Source organism: Ranitomeya variabilis, chromosome 2 (genome assembly GCF_051348905.1).
Source record: "Ranitomeya variabilis isolate aRanVar5 chromosome 2, aRanVar5.hap1, whole genome shotgun sequence".
NCBI lineage: Eukaryota > Metazoa > Chordata > Amphibia > Anura > Dendrobatidae > Ranitomeya > Ranitomeya variabilis.
The window spans coordinates 978,488,430-978,509,995 of NC_135233.1; the positions used below are offsets into that span (position 1 = coordinate 978,488,430).

Below are 21,566 nucleotides of genomic sequence, written 5' to 3' on the forward strand. Positions count from 1 at the left end.
CAGCTCTACACTTCCAACCTCCGGGATATCAATTCGTCAACCCCAAAACATTAGCAGCAGCAGCAGTGGTGGTGGAAGTGGAAGCCAATTCTGAGTCTTGACCCTTTTTTTTTTTTAGACCAACTCTTGCACCATCACAGCAGAGTCCAAGTCTTACACAGGGAGAACGAATGGAGAGGAGGAGTATCTAGAACTGAATATCCATATGATCAGGGAGGGTTTGGACCCTTTCACATTTTGGTCTTCCAAAATGGATGAGTGGCCTGAGCTCGCCTCACACGCCTTGGAGGTTTTATCATGCCTGGCAGCCAGTGTTCTCTTAGAATGTGTCTTCAGCGCTGCTGTCCTGATGGATAAGTGCAGCCGGCTGTCCCCTGAAAGTGTAGACCGCCTGTGAAGAAACCAGAGTATATTTTAATCACACAGAAGACTGTTTTTGTAGACCAAGAAGAATTTACTTTTTATCTGTGTATTGGCTTGTGGATTTATTGGCTTGTGGATTTAAGTTTCTGGTGTTACGTTCACATTTTCGTTGTTGGGCGCCGACTGATAGGGGCGCATGCGTCATGCGCCCCTATCTTTAACATGGGGGGTGCATGGGCATGCGCCGGTATGCGTTGTCTAGCGTTTGGGCGCAACAGTCTGGGTGCAGCCGATGCTACATGATGCAGTTTTTCTGCGGCCAAAATTCATGTAAACGTTGAACGCATGTGTTAAAAAACGCTGCGTTGTGTATGCGTGTTGCGTTGGCGACGCTGTGCCCAACAACGCAGATGTGAACGTTACCTAAGTCTGTAATAGTGACTTGTACATTGTGTTTTTCTTTGTTTATTGTGTGCTGATGTGCTAATTGTGTATTGTATTCTGTAACCAGTTTGTTGACTTCGAAGGTAGATGGGGAAAGGCTGTGAGAGGGGACTGAAGGACACTGCAGTAATTCTAAGGGTATGTGCACACGTTGCGGATTTGGCTGCGGATCCGCAGCGGATTTGGCCCTGTGGATCCGCAGCAGTTTTCCATACGGTGTACAGTACCATGTTAACCTATGGAAAACCAAATTCGCAGTGCCCATGCTGCAGAAAATTCTGCGCAGAAACGCAGCGGTTTGTTTTCCGCAGCATGTCAATTCTTTGTGTGGATTCCGCAGCGTTTTACGCCAGTTTCATTATAGGATTCCGCAGGTGCAAAAACGTAGGCGAAATCCGCACAAAATCTGCACAAAACCCGGAGGTAAAAAGCAGGTTTTTACCTGCGGCTTCTGCAGAATCCGCGCTAAAAAATCCACAATGGAATCCGCAACGTGTGCACATACCCTAAAAATAACTTACAGGCCTTGGGTATAAAAAGACTCAAAGCAGATCTCATGAACACAGATCTACCAGCCGTACATTCTGCAAAACAACCAACGAACGAGAGAGAGGACTGCAGCCAATTCATCATGGCACCATCACGAGGGACACAGATCTATGATTCTATAGGAAACAACCTAGGGATTTTTGGAAGGACACAGATCTGATCCAGCTACCATCTCTGAACCATGGATATGTTTGGAGAAAGCCAGGTTTTGGGACCCGCTGGTCACCTGGTTCCATGGAGGTGATCGGATAAGCCAGGTGACTCTTGTGTCAAGTGGCTTTGGACCTTGTACGGACTTTATGGACTGTCTCGGTCATCTCCCTGCACTAGTCAATATCTCTTCTCTGTGTGTGTATCACAGGTGGAATAGCGACTTTGGGAGCTCTGACGTAACATCTACCATTATCCCGGCGAGTCAGCGGAAGGGTGAGACCCTGTAATGCGCACCATCTTGAGGGTAATTGCTGGGATTGTTCTGCTTGCAATTGGGTGTTGTGGTTCAATTAAGTATTGCCACACTGTTTTACCCTCACCCTGTGTTTGTGTAGTGTTCTGCCCATGGGGAGATAGAGCGGGCGTTCAGTGGTATTAGTCCTGGTCCATGCAGTCTTGTTAAAGGCAGCCGGGCCAGCGGACTAGAGCACCCACTGACCCCATTTCTCCACACCGCCTAACTTTCATCAAGATGAACAAGTCATGGATCTCCAAGTACTCTTGCACCCCAATTGCAGACTAGGTAATATTGCATTTTTTTTTTACTGTGGTGCATTAATATCCCATAACTGCACTCTGATATCTGTAGTGTGGCTTCTGTGCCTGATGTGGTTGCTGCTGATGTTAACGCAAATATGTGGGAATATGAACAGTCATGGTTGGTCTACATCTTCTGGGTTAGCTATAGTGGAAGATGTCTGTCCCAATTATACTATTTCTATTCTTGTGACAGTTATTCCACTTTGGTGGTGTCAGGCACTCATTTGTTTTAAATGTGAACACTCCTGGTTGGTGTCTATCTGCTGGATTGGGTGTAGTGGAAAACCTATCGGTCCCTATTCTACTATTTTTACTGTGGTGAAATTGATGCCACTTTAGTGGTGTCTGCCAATAGTTTTTGGAAATGTAAACATTCGTGGTTGGGTCTCCTTCATGCGTGTTCCCTGTAACAGTAGGCCTCCAACACCGTCAGGCCTCCACCTCCTTGGACCCCACTACCCGTGCTACTATCCTTACATTTTTCTGAGAATGGTAGTCTACAAAACTGATATCTGTGCCACCTGAGGGTGGCTCAGCATGAAAGCAGGTAGAGGTATTGCATGTGGTATCAGAGCTCCCAGTAAAGGGGGCCTACACCGATCCCTCACCCAACCTCATCTTACTGTGACATTCAATTGAAAGCTGTAAATGCTGTCCCAGACCCCGATACCTCATACCTGTCTGCTGCAGTTCCATGCTAAAATCTGAACTGTGGGTGAATTGAGGCCACTTTCCTGGTTTCTGTCACTCATTCGATGTGTTTTGGCAGCATTTGGGGCTGTTATGAGGTGTGCATGCGTTTCTTTTTGCCTCCCATTGAGCTGAATGGCATTTGGTTATGTTCAGTGACTATTGCAAATTCGGCGAACATAATCCAAACCGAACATTGAAAAATTCGCTCATCTCTAATAAATACCTCCAATTGATCTGTTATTCGATCATGCTCTCCTATAAGGGATAGCCAAAACGGATGTAAGCAGAATCCCTTAGGTCTTTTAGGACTCCCTAGATGAAGACATACTACCAGTGTAGCGTGATCTGACACTCTCTTAGGAGAATATTCAGTTGTACTCAAGTGTGAGAACTGCATTTTTCCCAAATACATTGTCTATCTATATATATAATTGTCTAAGGGTTTTTCTGTCTGTCTGTCTGTCTGTCCTGGAAATCCCGCGTCTCTGATTGGTCGAGGCCCAGGCGGCCTCGACCAAATCATAGACGGGCACAGTATCGACGTAGATGTCATAATGGAAATCCCGCGTCTCCAGGCGGCCTCGACCAATCAGCGACTGGCACAGTATCGACGTAGCTGTCATAATGGTTGCCATGGCGATGATGTCATAAAGGTTGCCTCGACCAATCAGCGACGGGCACAGTCTGCCACGAATTCTGGAATCATCATTGTCCATATACTACGGGGACATGCATATTCTAGAATACCCGATGCATTAGAATCGGGCCACAGTCTAGCGTGATCTGACACTATCTTAGGAGAATATTCAGTTGTACTCAAGTGTGAGAAAACGGCATTTTTCCCAAATACATTGTCTATCTACTATATAATTGTCTAAGGGTCACTATTTCTGTCTGTCTGTCTTTGTCTGTCTGTAATGGAAATCCCAAGTCGCTGATTGGTCGTGGCAAAACAGCCACGACCAAATCAGCGACGGGCACAGTCCAGCGGCAAAATGGCCGCTCCTTACTCCCCGCAGTCAGTGCTCGCACAGGGTTAATGGCAGCGCTAACGGACCGCGTTATGCCGTGGTGTAACGCACTCCGTTACCGCTGCTATTAACCCTGTGTGACCAACTTTTTACTATTGATGCTGCCTATGCAGCATCAATAGTAAAAAGATCTGTTAAAAAAAAAAAAATCGTGTTATACTCACCGTCCGTCAGCCCCTCGGATCCAGAACAGGCCTTTCCCGCTCCTCGTGACGCTCCGGTGACCGCTCCATGCATTGCGATCTCGCGAGATAACGTAGCGGTCTCGCGAGATAATGACGTAGCGGTCTCGCGAGACCGCTACGTGATCATCTCGTGAGACCGCAATGCACTCTTCAGACCGGAGCATGCGAGGAGCGTCGGTAACCGCTTCGATCCGGGGGCCAACGGAAGGTGAGTATATAACTATTTTTTATTTTAATTCTTTTTTTAACAGGGATATGATGCCCACATTGCTATATACTGCGTGGGCTGTGCAATATACTGCGTGGGCTGTGTTATATACTACGTGGCTGTGCTATATACTACGTGGCCGGCCGCAAGCAATCAGCGACAGGCTCAGTCCAGCCGCGAATTGGCGCGGGATTTGAACCACGCTTCGCTAATTGGTCGCGGCCGGCCGAATCCTGTGTATAAAATGTATTCTAAAATCTTTATAAATAAACTACATACATTTTCTAGAATACCCAATGCGTTAGAATCGGGCCACCATCTAGTTGTAGATAAGCATCGAGTGGCTGGTGTAACAGGAGAATTCTTTAAGTGGATGCTGCTGCCTCCACAAATCAGTCCAGCTCATCTTGGTTATGAAAGTATGCAAAGCAAGTGGTTTCTTAATTAATAGGCTGAGAATGTGCAGTGCTCATTCTATCCTAACATACATTGAGAACCATATTAAAATCTCCCATGCATAACATTTTGGCATCCGGATACTGTGATACAAAAATCACTGCCTGCTGGAGTATATCCATCTTGGCTGGTGGTGGGTTGTATATATTAAGTAGTACATGGGGCACCATATCTATATATGCATATATATATATATATATATATATATATATATATATATATATATATATATATATATATATATATATATATATATATATATATATATATATATATATATATATATATATATATATATATATATAACAAATCTGCACAATCTTTCTTAAAGTTGTGGTTTGTAAAATAAAAACTGAATTTTATCTATGTTTTTGTCATATTTATTTTCACTTTTGCTTTGTAGAATACTTAGAAGTTGTACAGGCTTCTCTGTCAAGAAATCACTCTGATTGCCCTGGATTAATTAAATTGGCCTCAGATACCTTGCTGGAGCTCCTGGATTACAAGGAGAACTATGCAAAAATAACCAAAGATTTCTAGTAAGTTGGTCACAACTTAAACCCTGTGTTTAGTTCTTGCATGGTGTGATCTTTTATGTCGGTTACTGTTCCAAAATACCAAAATTAACATATTTGTAAGTCGGTTTTTGAAGGTACACAAGGACAGTGGCATGGTATCAAGCCTTAATTTGTCTGGAAAATAATGATTCCATCAAATTTCAAGACCCCCCCCCCCAAAAGCATAATAAGAACTTGAAAGGGGTTGACGCGTACACGTTACCTCACATGTAAAGGGGTTTTCCCACGAACCAAGTACATGTTAATTAATATATCTTAGAATTGAATGAAGTTGTACAATTTGGCTGTTATTGTGCATTAATGTGCCCCGTGTAATTGATGTGTCTGACTGTACCGGAACATGGTCTGATCATATCACATCTCCTGGATATGGGAGGAAACAAAAAAAGCATATACAGTCAGGACAGATTCTTCTGGAGGCATTACAGATTTTTAATCGGGCAGGGAAATGTTCTTCCTTACAAAAACCAGCAAATGTGATCCCCGGCTGTCCTGTCTGTATTCTCTTTTGCTTCCTCTTCTGCCCAGGAGATGTGGTATGATCAGACCATGTTCCTGCACAGTACAGAGCAGGGGCACATTTGTAAGATTATCTTGACACAGGAACATTTTTATATTTATCTTCTCTAGTAACCCCCCACGACAGCACACCTGGAGGATGTTACCCCTTTCCTAATAGGGACAGGAAATGACCAAGAGGTTAAATAACCCCTCCCTCATCCTCCCCCTCAGTGTTTTTTCCTGTCCCTACTAGGGATGAAGAGGTCATCCCAGGTGTACTGTGCCGGCAGCGGTCACCGGGGGATATAAGCATTATTGCTGGGCAGCTGGGACCGGACTTGCGTCTCTTCCCCGTGTGCTGCTCCCGTCTCTTCTGACTCGGGACTCTTTGCCACCATTCCGCACCTTCAAGGCAAGGTCTGGGGCATTCTTCGGCTGGAGGCCTCTCTGAGCTCTCCAGTCCTTCTCCTCCGTGCGCGCGCGTGAGGACTTCCGGTCTGAAGCCGGCGGCAGGATGTGACGTCAGACGCCGGCTTCAATGGATTGGAAGGTCCTTTTGCGTTCCAGGCTGGAACGCAAGGTGAACGGCGCGGATTATGTCGGCGGTCTCCCTCCCACGTACATCCGGACATCGGAGGAGGTCCTCTATCAATGGGGACAGGTGCTGCAGTCCGGTCGCCTATATTAGGCCCCGGACAGGAAGACATCTCAGGTAGGACCACTGTGTGGTGAAGACCATGGAGATGTCCGCTTCCTCGCGCTCTGCATCTGCAGATCCCAGCACCATCTCAGCCCCAGTGAGTAGTCTGGCCCAGGGTGTCCACTCCCTGATGCGGGTTATAATCTTATGATTCCTTCTCCCCTTCTTTTTTAGGGGGACAAGGAACCCGCATCAGGAGGCAAATCTAAAACTACCCGCAAATGCTCAGTTTGTATGAAGAAGCTGTCCTCTTCATACAAGAAACCATTGTGCAAAGAGTGCACAGAAAAAATTATCAGGGAAGAGCAGCCATCTCTGATGGAAGAGATCAAAGGCTTAATCCAGCATGAGATTAAAACCTCTCTGGCCACTCTTTCCCAACCTACACCCTCTCCTAGTGCTCCTCCTGAGGCTAAGAAAAGGAAACTTAATTCACAGGATGAAGGGCAGGAGGACTCTCAAGGGGAGACGTTGGACGAACCCCCAGAGGAGGGTGAATTATCCCTTGACTCTGAAGCAAGAGAGATATTACTTCTCTTCGACTGACATAGAAGAACTCCTTACAGCAGTAAGGAAGACTATGGAAATCGAGGAAGAGAAAACGGCTCAGTCAGTACAGGAAGAGATGTTAGGGGGGCTTCGTTCTAAGAAAAGACAGGTGTTTCCCATTCATAAGAATATCCGTGATTTAGTTCTAGAAGAGTGGCAATCCCCAGAAAAAAGGCTGTCTACTCCAGCAGAGATTAAGGACAGATTTCCGGTAGATGACGAAACAGCTTCATGCTGGTCGGAGGTTCCAAAAGTGGACGTCCAGATTGCTAGGGTAGCCAAGAAAACCACGCTACCATTTGAGGATGCCTCCCAATTGAGAGATCCTCTGGAACGTAAGATGGACGGACTACTAAGAAAGTCGTGGGAAACGTCAACATCCTTACTGAATATCAACTCCGTATCTACCTGTGTTGCTAGGTCATTGCATCGCTGGCTGGGGCAACTACACTGTGTTCCAAATTATTATGCACAAAGAGTTTAGGAGTGATAAGGTTAGAACTTTTTTGTTTGTCATTTAAACTCATTGATGGTGATGTGTGTCAGGGCTCTTTATATCACTCAAAGCAATTGCAGATACCTGTGCAAATTAGTTTGGCTGGTGTGTCCAAATAAAGGCAAGACTACTTAAGAAGGCTGTTCCACATTATTAAGCAGCCTACATTTTTTGCCAAAATGGGAAAGAAAAAGGATGTGTCGGCTGCTGAGAAGCAACAAATTGTGGAGTATTTAGGTCAAGGCGTGACTACAATCAACATCAAGAAGTATGTAGCTGATTCCCACCACACACGTGTGCGTGCTAAGGAAAAATTGAGGACTCTTTCCAACAGGCAATTGCGTAAGGTTAAAAGAGCAGCTGCAAAAATGCCTTGTCATAGCAGCAGACAAGTTTTTGAAGCTGCTGGTGCCTCCAATGTGCCCAGAACAACCAGATGCAGGGTCCTTCAGAGGTATGCAGGGTCCTTCAGAGGTTTGCAGCTGTGCGTAAGCCATCCTGTCGACCACCTCTATCCACTGCACACAAGCAGAAACGGCTCCAGTGGGCCAAACGATACATGAGGACTGACTTCCAAATTGTTTTGTTCACCGATGAGTGCCGTGCAACGCTCGATGGTCCAGATGGAGTGGAGGATGGCTGGTTGATGGACACCCCATGAAAACACGGCTAAGGCACCAACAAGGAGGAGGTGGAGTAATGTTTTGGGCTGGAATCATGGGGAGAGAGATTGTCTGCCCCTTTATGATCCCTGAAGGGTAAAGATGAACTCCATAATCTGTGAAGTTTCTAAAACAACACTTCCTGCCATGGTTCAAGAGGAAGAACCGTGCTTTCCGCAGCAAGATCATTTTCATGCATGATAATGCACCGTCTCATGCTGCAAAAAACACATCTGCATCTCTGGCTGCTATGGGCATAAGAGGACAAACTTATGGTGTGGCCACCATCTTCCCCTGACCTCAACCCCATTGAGAACCTCTGGAGCATCATCAAAAGGAGTGTCTGTGATGGCGGGAGTCAGTTCACATCTAAGCAACAGCTCTGGGAGGGTATTCTGTCCACATGCAAAACAATTGAAGCAGAAACCATCCAAAAACTGACAAATTCAATGGACGAGAGAGTTCAGAAGCTTCTTTCGAACAAGGGGTCCTATGTGCAAATGTAGCATCACCTAGAATAAAGTTTTCACTTGAAAACTGTTTGATTTCATTTTGTAATAAGCTGATAATGCTTATAACTTCACAATTGACCATTGTTTTGTTCAAAAAAAAAAAAAAAAAAGTTGAAAACTCTGCTGTGCATAATAATTTGGAACTTGCATTTTGAGTGTTTATTTTTTAAAAAAAGATACTGCTTTCATAGGCAGTTTGTTCCAAAACATTGCAATTATACTAGAATAGTAGATGACTGGAAAATAACAATGACTGCAATTCAGATAGGTAATTTAGAGAAAATATGAGGAAATATTATTTGCAGAATAATTTGGAACGCCGTGTAGAAGAGCACTTGTCCTCAGGTACCCCCAGAGAAGATATTCTAGCCTCCTTACCTATCTTCCAGAAAGCAACAGGCTTCTTAGCGGATGCCTCCGCAGAAGCAGTGAGGGTAACAGCAAGATCATCTGCATTGTCAAACTCAGTAAGACGAGCACTTTGGCTAAGGTTCCGGTCTGGTGATTGTTGTGAATTCTGCTTTTGGGCTCCCTCCGGTGGTTGTAGGTGGTAATGCAGTTGCCCCTGAGTTGCAGTCCTGGTCAGGTGTATCTGCTGATTGCAGATCTGACTGGGGTATTTAGGCGTGCAGGATTCATTAGTCCTTGCCAGTTGTCAATTGTTGTTGGGAGGTGTAGGACCTCTGCCTGGTTCCTCCTGCCTTTCTGCCAAATCAGCAGAGATAAGTGTCTGGTTCTTTTTCCCTGTGGCACACATGTTGTGTGCTTCACAATTCAGTGCTATTCTTTGTGTTTTCTTGTCCAGCTTAGATTGTGTCAGTATTTTCTCAGTCTTGCTGGATTCTCTGGAGTGGCAGATATACATTCCATGTCTTTAGTTAGATTGTGGAACTTTTTGTATTATCTGCTGTGGATATTTTTGGAAGGGTTTTAATACTGACCGCCTAGTTATCTGTTCTATCCTTTCCTATTTAGCTAGAGTGGCCTCTTTTGCTAAATCCTGTTTTCTACCTGCGTGTGTCTATTCTTCTCCTACTCAGTCATTATTCGTGGGGGGCTGCCTATCCTTTGGGGGTCTGCTCTGAGGCAAGATAGCATTCCCATTTCCATCTATAGGGGTATTTAGTCCTCCGGCTGTGTCGAGGTGTCTAGGGAGTGTTAGGCACACCCCACGGCTACTTCTAGTTGCGGTGTTCGTTCAGGATTGCGGTCAGTACAGGTTCCGCCGACTCCAGAGAAAGTTTCATGCGGCTCCAAGGTCACCAGATCATAACAGGTTATATGACCTCTAAGATGAGGCTGTGTTCTATTCCCTTCAAAGGGAAGTATATGTTTGGACCTGCCCTGGATGATCTTCTGGAGAAGGCTTCAGACAAAAAGAATACTTTACCAGAACCCAGGAACCCTAGAAAAAGGCCCTTCCGCACTCAGCAAGAGCATACTTCTCAATATAGGGGAAAAGGCAAGACGGGACGTTGGAGTTATCTAAAAGGGGGAAAAGACAGGAATCTTTTTCTCTCCCAGACCCAAAATCAAAGAAAGAAATGACGCCACCACGGTGGGGGGTCGAATCTCGAACTTCCTCCCATTCTGGCAAAAGATCTGTGTAGATCAGTGGGCCTTAACATTGGTCAGAGAGGGGATGAAGATAGTTTGTATCATATCCCCAAAAAAGGTTAAAGACAACAAGGTTATCGACACCAAAGCTACAATCCACATTGATAGCGGGAGTACAGGATCTCTTGGCCAACAATGTGATCTCCACAGTCCCGGAGAACGAGAAGAACAAGGGTCATTATTCCAACCTATTCATGATAAAGAAACCAAATGGAACCCATCGGATAATAATCAACCTGAAACCTCTGAATCAATATGTAACCTACAGAAGATTCAGGATGGAATCCGTCAGATCGACAGTGCCCTTAATAGGATAAGATTTCTTCATGGCGACTATAGATTTACAGGATGCATATTATCACATCCCAATTCATCCAACTTATAGAAAATTTCTAAGGTTCGCAGTCGCCAGAGGGAAAGAGAGAGACCACTTTCAATTCAATGTCCTCCCATTTGGTCTGTCTTCAGCCCCAAGGATCTTTACAAAGATCATGTCTGAGGTAATGGCCTACATCAGAGGTCGGCATATATGCATAATCCCGTACCTCGACGACCTCCTGGTAGTGGCTCCCACAGTTCCAATTCTACAGGAGCATCTTCAAACAGTCCAGATCTTGTCGTCTCTAGGTTGGGTGGTAAACCCCCAAAAATCGGATATGGTTCCATCAACAACAAAGATCTTCTTAGGAGTCCTGTTAGACTCACTACCAAACATCTTTTTTACCCAAACAAAAACGGACCCTGCTCACATCAAAGATAAGAATGTTGCGGGACAAGAAGAGAGTATCTCTGAGATGGGCCATGTCGGTTCTGGGGACCATGACATCATGCATCCAGATGGTGGCATGGGCACAAGCCCACACCAGAATACTCCAGACTCCATATTCTGGCAATCTGGGACGGATGCCCAGATTCTCTAGACAAAAACATCCGAATACCACCGCACGTAAAGTCCTCATTGACATGGTGGTTACAAAAGGAGAACTTTAGTCAGAGGAGTTCCCTGGTTTCAGGACCCAGCGGTGACTAGAACAGTAGATGCCAGCGGAAAAGGTTGGGGAGCTACGGTAGATCAACATATATTCCAAGGAGACTGGCCAATCGAAATAAGCCAACGATCCTCAAACTTCACAGAACTAAAGGCGGTAGAGGAGGTTCTCAAAGCAGCAGTAGCTCTTGTTCAGAATTCCCATATAAAAATATACTCGGACAACGTAACAACAGTTGCCCACCTTCGCCATCAGGGAAGCACAAGACACGAGGATCTAAAAACAATATCAGCCGGAATATTTTCGTGGGCCGAAGAACATGTTCTCTCTCTATCTGCCCTACATATAAGAGGAGAAATAAATATACAGGCCGACTTCCTGAGCAGGACAAAGATTCTTCTAGGAGAATGGAGCCTAGACTCGGAAGTCTTTCAGATACTGGCCAGAAGGTGGGGACAGCCAGAAGTAGACCTATTCGCAAACAGTCAAAACACAAAAGTGAACCAGTTTTTCTCGCTAGATCCAGATTTATGACGGCGTCATCCCGCATATCTCCAAGGCCCATAAATATAATCCCATCCTGGGACCTGAATATAGTCCTGAAAGGACTTACACTTCCACCTTTTGAGCCCTTGTCATCAATAAGTATGGATAAACTCGCCTGGAAGACCACCTTCCTGGTAGCTATAACTACAGCCAGAAGAGTTGGTGAACTACAAGCCCTGTCAATCAATGAGCCCTACATGAAAATTCTACAGGACAGGCTTATCCTGCGACTGGATCCATCCTTTCTCCCAAAAGTCGTCTCTGATTTCCACAAGTCGCAGGAGATAATTCTTCCTTCCTTCTATCAGGAACCAAAGAATGAAGAACAATTCCATACTTTGGATGTTCGGAGAATGGTACTTTATTATCTTCAAGCTTCAGAGAAGATTAGAAATTATCAGAATCTGTTTATTCATTTTCTCGGCCAGAATAAGGGGAAGAAGACTTCCAAATCTACAATTGCGAATTGGATCAAAAGAGCAATTTTGGAGGTTAATCAGATTCAAGGCCTTCCACTGCCAGAAAAATTCACAGCTCATTCTACTAGGACAACAGCTGTCTCCTGGGCCGAGAAAGCCAGTGCTTCCATTGAGCAAATATGCAGAGCTGCTACGTGGTCCTCGGTCCACATGTTTTCCAAACATTTACAGGCTAGACCAGATGTCAAAAGAAGACTTAGCCTTTGGAGAAAAAGTCCTTAGAGCTATAGTCCCTCCCTAAATATTACTCTTGGGTACTGCTCCAGGTGTGCTGTCGTGGGGGGTTACTAGAGAAAATAGAATTATTCTTACCGTTAATTCGGTTTCTAGTAACCCACCACGACAGCAGGAGTGATCCCTCCCTTTGCTTAATATACGTTCTGAAAAGAATAAATATAATTTGAAGCATTCCTTCTCCTGTGGTCCTTTATAATAACACTGAGGGGGAGGATGAGGGAGGGGTTATTTAACGTCTTGGTCATTTCCTGTCCCTATTAGGAAAGGGGTAACATCCTCCAGGTGTGCTGTTGTGGTGGGTTACTAGAAACCAAATTAACGGTAAGAATAATTCTATTTTTTTAACATATCCTATTATGGAACTAATTGTTGTTCCAAGATCTATTAATTTAAAGTGTACTTAGTGGGACAACCCATTTAACCTGTCCTGTTCACGTAGCTTCCTAGCTGATCCGCTCCCTCCGGTTTTCCAGCACTCACCTGTAGGCCTCTGATCATGTGTGCCATCTAATCATTGTGGGATGTGCAGCAGTGAGCGTAGGATCAGGCAGGTATATACATCAACAGGACGAGGGAAGAGAATAGGATATATTTTTGTTCCCCTAGCACTGAAAAAAAAAAAAAAAAAGTTGCAAATTCATCATGTGTAGTGACTAATTAAACATTTAGGTTATGCAGCAAAATCCGCATGTGCTATCAGTGTTAAAGGGAACCCGTCACCAGGTTTGGCTGATATGAGTTACGGCCACCGCCTTTCAGGGCTTATCTACGGCATTCTGCAATGCTGTAGATAAGCCCCCGATCAGACTTTCAAAAGAAGAAAAATGGCTTTATACTCACCGGGGGGTGGTCCAGTCCGATGGGTGTCACTGCTCCTGGTCCGGCACCTCCCATCTTCTTATGATTGCCGCCCTCCTGCTTGCTTCATGGCTCCCCTGCATCGTGCTCCTGCGCAGGTGTACTCTGCCCTGTTGAGGGCAGAGCAAAGTACTGCCGTTCTCAGGCGCTGGGCCTCTCTGACCAGGAGTGCGATGCTGGGGAGCCATGAAGCAAGTAGGAGGGTGGCATTGCAAGAAGAAGGGAGGCGCTGGACCGGGACCTGCAACGCCAATTGAACACGACTGCCCACCCGGGTGAGATGCGCCTTTCCAGGGATGACTGAGAGCTGATGGTTTTAGCCGGGGGGGCAGTATTCACGGCCCCTTCCTAGGCTAATAATATCGGTCCGCAGCTGTTTTCATTGCCTTTGCTGGTTATTAATTATAGGGGGACCCTATTTTTTTTTTTAGGTTCCCCATTTTAATAGCCAGTAAAGCGAATTATACAGCTGTGAGCTGATATTAATAGCCTGGGAAGCTCCATGGATATTACTCCCTTCCAAGGCTTTTCCTTTTGCTGGTTACGAAAGTTGCGCGGAAGCCCACGCCATTTCTTTTCAGAAAAATAATCTTTTATTAAATACAAGTGCAGTAATTTGCACACTGTACTAATTGTATTTGTCACTGACCTCCTATATATCTACCTATTCCATTTGTATTTACTGTATGTAATCCATCTCTTCTATCCTGTCGGCTCCTGCAGTGATTTTACAGAACATGGCAGATGAATGGCTTGCTTTTCTTCTATCTATGCAATATAAACACATGCTAGAAATAGGCCCGATGTTATCACATCGGGAGGGCGGTGAAATTAACATCTGTGTATGCTTAGTGGTGCTGACAGGAGCAACGGACATGTCTCACACCATTTGCACTAACAGGCATGTATGTGGGGCTGGTGGAATTTACTGCTGCCTGAGGTAATAAAAAGAACGTATATATTGCCGGGGTACTGGCTTTCTTTTTGCCGTAATGGTGATAAGGCCAATAAGTTTCATTACATTTTTTTTGCTGAGGACCAGTACAATGGCAAATTCATAAGCAGTGCATCAGTGGTATGAAGTATGTACATACCGGTAGTGGAGTACTTGAATGTCTCAGATAGTAGACACAATTGTTATACAGTATGGGACTGTGGCGAATGTGCTGCTGGCTGAGGTTATAAAAATAACTTGTATATTGGCGTGGTACTGGCTTTCTTTGTGCCGTAATGGTGATGAGGCCAAATAATTTTACTTTTTTGTTCAATACAGTTAAAATGGCAAATCCAGAAGCAGTGCCTGGGGTATGACTGGGGTATGAACTATGTACATACTAGTAGCAGACAGTATTTTTGTGTCTCAGATAGTAGACAAAATTGATACACAGTATGGGACTGTGAAGAAGTTTGCTGCGTGAGGTAATAAAAAATTGTTAGCCAGTTATGGCTGTTAGGCCTCTTTCACACTTCCGTCTTTCAGCTCCCGTCACAATCCGTTGTTTTTTGAGAATGCAGGATCCTGCATTTTCTCATAGACTTGTATTCGCGACAGATTGATGGATGTCCATCCGTTTCATCCGTCTTTCACTGGATCCTGCATTAAAAAAACGGTCTGTCGGGCAGAGAAAACGTTCAGAGGAATGTTTTTTTTCTGCACGTTGGAAAACCAGTCAGCAACGCATCCTGCGCTGCCCGTCACTGGCTACAATAGTAGCCTATAGGCGCAGGATGCGTCGCTGCCTGTGAAAAGCAGGAATCCAGCGACGGGTCCCGCCTTTTCAAAGAGAGCATGCCTGGAAGAATTTTCCGTCAGGGAAATTCTCTCTCGCTCGCTCTTTCTCTTTTTACTATTGATGCTGCCTATGCAGCATCAATAGTAACAAGATATAATGTTTAAAAATAATTTAAAAAAATTAAAAATCGCAATATTCTCACCTACTGGCGTTCCCACGCAGCGTCACCGATGTTCCCGGCAGCTAGCGTTACTTCCTAGTAATACATTGCGAAATCTCGCGAGAAGTCGCCGTCTCGCGAGGCCGCGACTTCTCGCGAGATTTCGCAATGTATTACTAGGAACGCTAGCTGCCGCGAGTATCGCTGCGCGGGAACGCCGGTAGGTAAGAATACTGTGATTTATTTAATTTATTTTTTTTTTAAATTTTTTAACCTGGTTTGTGTATGCATTTTCGCAGCGGAAAATGAGGCTTTTTTTTTTTTTTCTTAACACAATCTGATCTGACGTTTACTAAGTACCCCATCTTATTTCTATGCACTATTGATTTTACTTACAGCAGGGTGTTCATTTTGTTTCTGTCTTGGGATTTGTCTGTTTTGATGGCTTATGCGAACATGCTTCTATTTTGCATACATGCCAATTTGTGCTCCAGGGCAATTTTTTTTTTTGTGTAAGCAAAAGTAGCTTGTTGCATTAGGTTACGGGGGAGGGGGGAATAAAATAAATATAATTTTTTATTTTTTTTTGTTTACTTTCTAACTTCATTTTTTTTATTTTTTTCCAAGTTTATGTCAAGTTCTGGTTATACGATCGAAAATGGACATGGCGTTCTTGCTAGAAACTATTGCTGAATATATAATGGATGTAGTTCAATATAACAATGACAATCGAGAGTTTGAGGTGAGTTTGTTCCCAGTTGCTGCCTGCACTATATTATAAATATATTGTAATTTAGTATTTTGCTTATGAACCCATGTATTGCAGATCAGGTTATGTAGATTTAGTTTTTGATAAATCAGTTCTGTTCTTTATATTTCTTACTGATAAAATATGTGTTGGGGAGATGACCTAACCTGTTGGACATGATTTTGTGGCAATACTAATAATAAAATGAGTATTCTAGGCTCAGCCTTCTCACTGACTGTGCAGTTCTATGGCTCTCAATCGTAGGTGAGTATGTGACAAGACCTGTCCATCAGTGTCCTCCAACTGAAATGCAGTGTTATTTTTGGAGGAGACTGATGGGCAGGTCTGGTCTTATTCTCCTCCATCAGGGCGTCTTTTGAGAACAGGAACACTGCAGCGTTTAGGGAATGCTACATCATTATCAGTCAACACTTTATTAATGAGGAGAACCTGTAAGGCTAGGGTCACATAACAATCTTCTCTCCATTTTGAGAAAGTTAGTCCAATGAGTTTGATCAGCTTCTCCACCTTTCTAGCACTTGTACGAATTATACAGTCATCTACATGAGGCCTAGAGCTGAAAAATTAGTAAGCACCCCAAAGTACGGTCTTCAATAATGTTTTTTTTTGTTTTTGTTTAAAATAATGAAACCATGATCAGTTTCTTTTTTAAGATATGAGTATTCCTCTAACTTCTGTGTGTCATAGATGGATCACATAGGCATTGGGGTCAATTAGTTCATTTAGTAGTTCATGACTAAAGTTGGCCCCAGCTATAATGCTAACATTACTCCTGTTGGCTTGTCTTTTCTCCACCTTTCACTCGCTTCTTGTACATTTGTTAATATGTTTATATTGTGGATGATATTTCAGGGCGTAGTACCTCAACTAGCGCCAGGAAATAATTCTAACCAGTTTCATAAGGTTAATTTAATCCTACTTATGGCTTGAACTAGGATTTATTCTGTTTTAGGAAGTTTAATTAAACTTTCAGTTTTTGGAAGGGCTCTAAATGGTTGAGTGTATGCCAAAAATGTTTTCCTATGAAGTCCTTTAGTTTCTTAAAAGAACACATGAGCATAGTGGAGCGCCCTACCAGGGCCGTGGGGTACTTGGCACCGGGTCCGTGGATGTCACGGCGGCTGCGATACGGTCCGTGGTCCTGGGCGTCCAATAAAAGGGGAAAGGTCTTTAAAGGGATATGGTAAATGAGTCTGTTGGGACACCACTTGTGGTGGTCGATCAATAGCGGGACCAAAGCTGCATTAAAGGGGTCCTCTGGGGGATGTTGTTGCAACAATGATGGTAACTTTTCCCACAGGTGAAGCGGGGTCCCCAGAGGTCCTGAAGTGTATGACGATGATGGTGTAGGCCAGTAAAATGAGTAAAGGACACAAGTTGTAAGTCTTTACCTGGTTTACTGTAGTTAGCACGCAAGTCCAGGGTACCAGGCATAGGTGATGGTATGGCCTGGCCGGCTTGGAGGCAATGGAATATTCCCTTTTTCCATTCGAGGTCCGTGGGCCTTTCCAACTAGCGCTTGCTGTATATGAAGTCCCTGCTGCCTGAAGCTTTCTGCAGAGTCCTCTATTCCCATTGTCCTGAGACGGGTGCCTGCATGACGGGCAGCTTGAGCCTTTTTATAGGGACTCTTATCATGCCGCGGGCTCCTCAGGTGCTGCTGCGTCTCAAGTGTGATGTGGGCCAATCCCATAAAGTTCTCAGCCCTCCGGTTCTGCCAAGTGTCCTACAGTTCCACTAAGGCCTCGGGTACCCGGTACTGCGCTTCGGCTCTGAGGGTGCCCGGTCACAGTTCCCCTCTGAGCCCTGTAACTCTTCTTTGCTCCTTTCCTCTGAAGCTCCACCACATACAACCCCTCAGGTTATCTGTCCTTTCGGAGGCTGCAGCTCCCTCGTGGCTGCCAGGCCTTTGTCTGCTCTCTCAGACTTCTCCTTCAGTGTCTCTATCAGACTGGCTAACTCCTCCTCCAGACCAGGACATATCCATATTTGAGGGAAGCTCCCCTGAATCTGGGTCCTGAGCTCCCCCTCCTGGTCTGAATTTGGAATATGTTGCATGCGGGTGCCTTACCTGGTGAAGAGAACTCCATTGCCTCTGAGCATGATATTACCCTCCCCAAAGGGAAAGCAACATCACTGTAACAACCGGTTACCTGGGGTGTTACAATAGCAAAAAGAAAATAACAGGAGTCTGTACTGACCTAAAAGTAAGGCGGCTGGTCAATTACACATCAGACTATAATACACTGCTCAAATAAAGGGAACACTTAAAAGCAGAATATAACTCCAAGTAAATCAAACTTCTGTGAAATCAAACTGTCCACTTAGGAAGCAACACTGTTTGACAAATCAATCTCACATACTGTTGTGCAAATGGAATAGACAACAGATGGAAATTATTGGCAATTATCAAGACACACTTAATAATAGGAGTGGTTCTGCAGGTGGGGACCACTGACCACATCTCAGTACCAGTATCAGTACAGACCAAAAGTTTGGACACCTTCTCATTTAAAGATTTTTCTGTATTTTCATGAATATGAAAATTGTACATTTACACTGAATGCATCAAAACTATGAATTAACACATGTGGAATTATATACTTACAAAATATTTTCAGTTGTTTCACACTTTTTTGTTATGTTCTAGGTTCTTCAAAGTAGCTATCTTTTGTTTTGATGACTGCTTTGCACATTCTTTGCATTCTCTTGATGAGCTTCAGGAGGTAGTCACCCGAAATGGTCTTCCAACAATCTTGAAGGAGTTCCCAGAGATGCTTAGCACTTGTTGGCCCTTTTGCCTTCACTCTGCGGTCCAGCTCACCCCAAACCATCTCGATTGGGTTCAGGTCTGGTGATTGTGGAGGCCAGGTCATCTGGCGTAGCACCCCATCACTCTCCTTCTTGGTCAAATAGCCCTTACACAGCCTGGAGGTGTGTTTGGGGTCATGGTCCTGTTGAAAAATAGATGGTCCAACTAAACGCAAACCAGATGGAATAGCATGCCGCTGCAAGATGCTGTGGTAGCCATACTGGTTCAGTATGCCTTCAATTTTGAATAAATCCCCAACAGTGTCGCCAGCAAAGCACCCCCACACCATCACACCTCCTCCTCCATGCTTCACGGTTGGAACCAGGCATGTAGAGTCCATTCTTTTCACCTTTTCTGCTTCGCACAAAGACACGGTGGTTGGAACCAAAGATCTCAAATTTGGACTCATCAGACCAAAGCACAGATTTCCACTGGTCTAATGTCCATTCCTTGTGTTCTTTAGCCCAAACAAGTCTCTTCTGTTTGTTGCCTGTCCTTAGTGGTTTTCTAGCAGCCATTTTACCATGAAGGCCTGCTGCACAAAGTCTCCTCTTAACAGTTGTTGTAGAGATGTGTCTGCTGCTAGAACTCTGTGGCATTGACCTGGTCTCTAATCTGAGCTGCTGTTAACCTGCGATTTCTGAGGCTGGTGACTCGAATAAACTTATCCTCAGAAGCAGAGGTGACTCTTGGTCTTCTTTTTCTGGGGTGGTCCTCATGTGAGCCAGTTTCTTTGTAGCACTTGATGGTTTTTGCCACTGCACTTGGGGACCCTTTCAAAGTTTGCCCAATTTTTCTGACAGACTGATCTTCATTTCTTAAAGTAATGATGACCACTCGTTTTTCTTTAGTTGGCTGCTTTTTTCTTGCCATAATACAAATTCTAACAGTCTATTCAGTTGGACTATCAGCTGTGTATCCACCAGACTTCTGCATAACACAACTGATGATCCCAACCCCATTTATAAGGCAAGAAATCCCACTTATTAAACCTGACAAAGCACACCTGTGAAGTGAAAACCATTCCAGTGACTACCTCTTGAAGCTCATCAAAAGAATGCCAAGTGTGCAAAGCAGTCATCAAAGCAAAAGGTGGCTACCTTGAAGAACCTAGAATATAAGACCTACTTTCAGTTGTTTCACACTTTTAAGTGTATAATTTCACATGTGTCAATTCATAGTTTTGATGCCTTCAGCGTGAATGTACAATTTTCATAGTCCATAGTCATAATAAATATATATATATATATATAATGTATAAGCCGACATTCCCCCCCCCCCCCCCCCCCCTAATTTTGCCACAAAATAAACCTGGAAAACTTAATGACTCGAGTATAAGCCTAGGGTGGGGAATGCAGCAGCTACCGGTAAATGACAAAAGTAAAAATAGATACCGATAAAAGTAAAATTGAGGCATCAGTAGGTTAAGTGTTTTTGAATATTTATATTAAATCACCATATAACGCTCCATAAAGTTTATGATGGCCCCATAAGATGCTCCATACAGACACTTGCCCCATATAGTGCTGCACAAACGTTGATTATGGCCCCATACAGACACTTGCCCCATATAGTGCTGCACAAATGTTGATTATGGCCCCATACAGACACTTGCCCCATATAGTGCTGCACAAACGTTATGGCCCCATAGGATGCCCCAGACACTTGACCCATTTGCTGTTGCTGCTATTAAAAAAAAAAAAAAAAAAAAAAAAAAAAATCACATACTCTCCTCTCGTCGCTCAGTCCCCCAGCACTTTCAATATTCACCTGACTTCGTTCCGGCGCCGCTCCATCTTCAGCGTCTTCTGCACTGACGTTCAGGCAGAGGACGCGCATTAACCACGTCATTGTGCCCTCTGACCTGGGAGTCACTGCTGAAGACGGAGCGGCGCCCAGAACGGGGAGCAGGTGAATATCATGCAGCGCAGCGCTCCCCTCCCCGTTATGCTCACCTGCTCCTGGCGCGGTGCAGTCCCTGCTTCCCAGGCGCCGCAGCTTCTTCCTGTACTGAGCGGTCACCGTTACCGCTTATTACAGTAATGAATATGCGGCTCCACCCGTATGGGAGGTGGAGCCGCATATTCATTACTGTAATGAGCGGTACCATGCGACCGCTCAGTACAGGAAGAAGCTGGGGAGCCAGGGACCTGCAGGGACTGTGCCACGAGTATTTGAGTATAACTAGACAGCCCCTGCTCCCCCTCCCCAGCCGACCCCTGGGTATGACTCGAGTATAAGCTGAGAGGGGGACTTACAGCCCAAAATCTCGGCTTATATGTGTGTGTGTGTATGTATATGTGTGTGTGTATGTATATGTATGTGTGTATATATATATATATATATATATATATATATATATATACACACACACACACACACACACACACACACACACACACACACACACACACACACACACACACACACACACACACACACACACACACACACACTCTCACTCACTCACCGGCCACTTTATTAGGTACACCTGTCCAACTTCTTGTTAACACTTAATTTCTAATCAGCCAATCACATGGCGGCAACTCGGTGCATTTAGGCATGTAGACATGGTCAAGACAATCTACTGCAGTTCAAACCGAGCATCAGTATGGGGAAGAAAGGTGATTTGAGTGCCTTTGAACGTGGCATGGTTGTTGGTGCCAGAAGGGCTGGTCTGAGTATT

General features: G+C 44.5%; 1 protein-coding gene across 1 annotated transcript in view; it reads left to right on the forward strand.

Annotated features, from left to right (window-relative positions):
- The window catches only part of LOC143808338 (putative serine protease K12H4.7), a 130,600-nt gene that overhangs the window by 70,433 nt on the left and 38,601 nt on the right, over window positions 1-21,566 (forward strand). Inside the window, exons 4-5 of the mRNA XM_077290865.1 lie at window positions 5,086-5,221; window positions 15,927-16,041. Of these exons, the coding sequence (XP_077146980.1) occupies window positions 5,086-5,221; window positions 15,927-16,041 (251 nt within the window). The remainder of the gene's footprint in view (window positions 1-5,085; window positions 5,222-15,926; window positions 16,042-21,566) is intronic.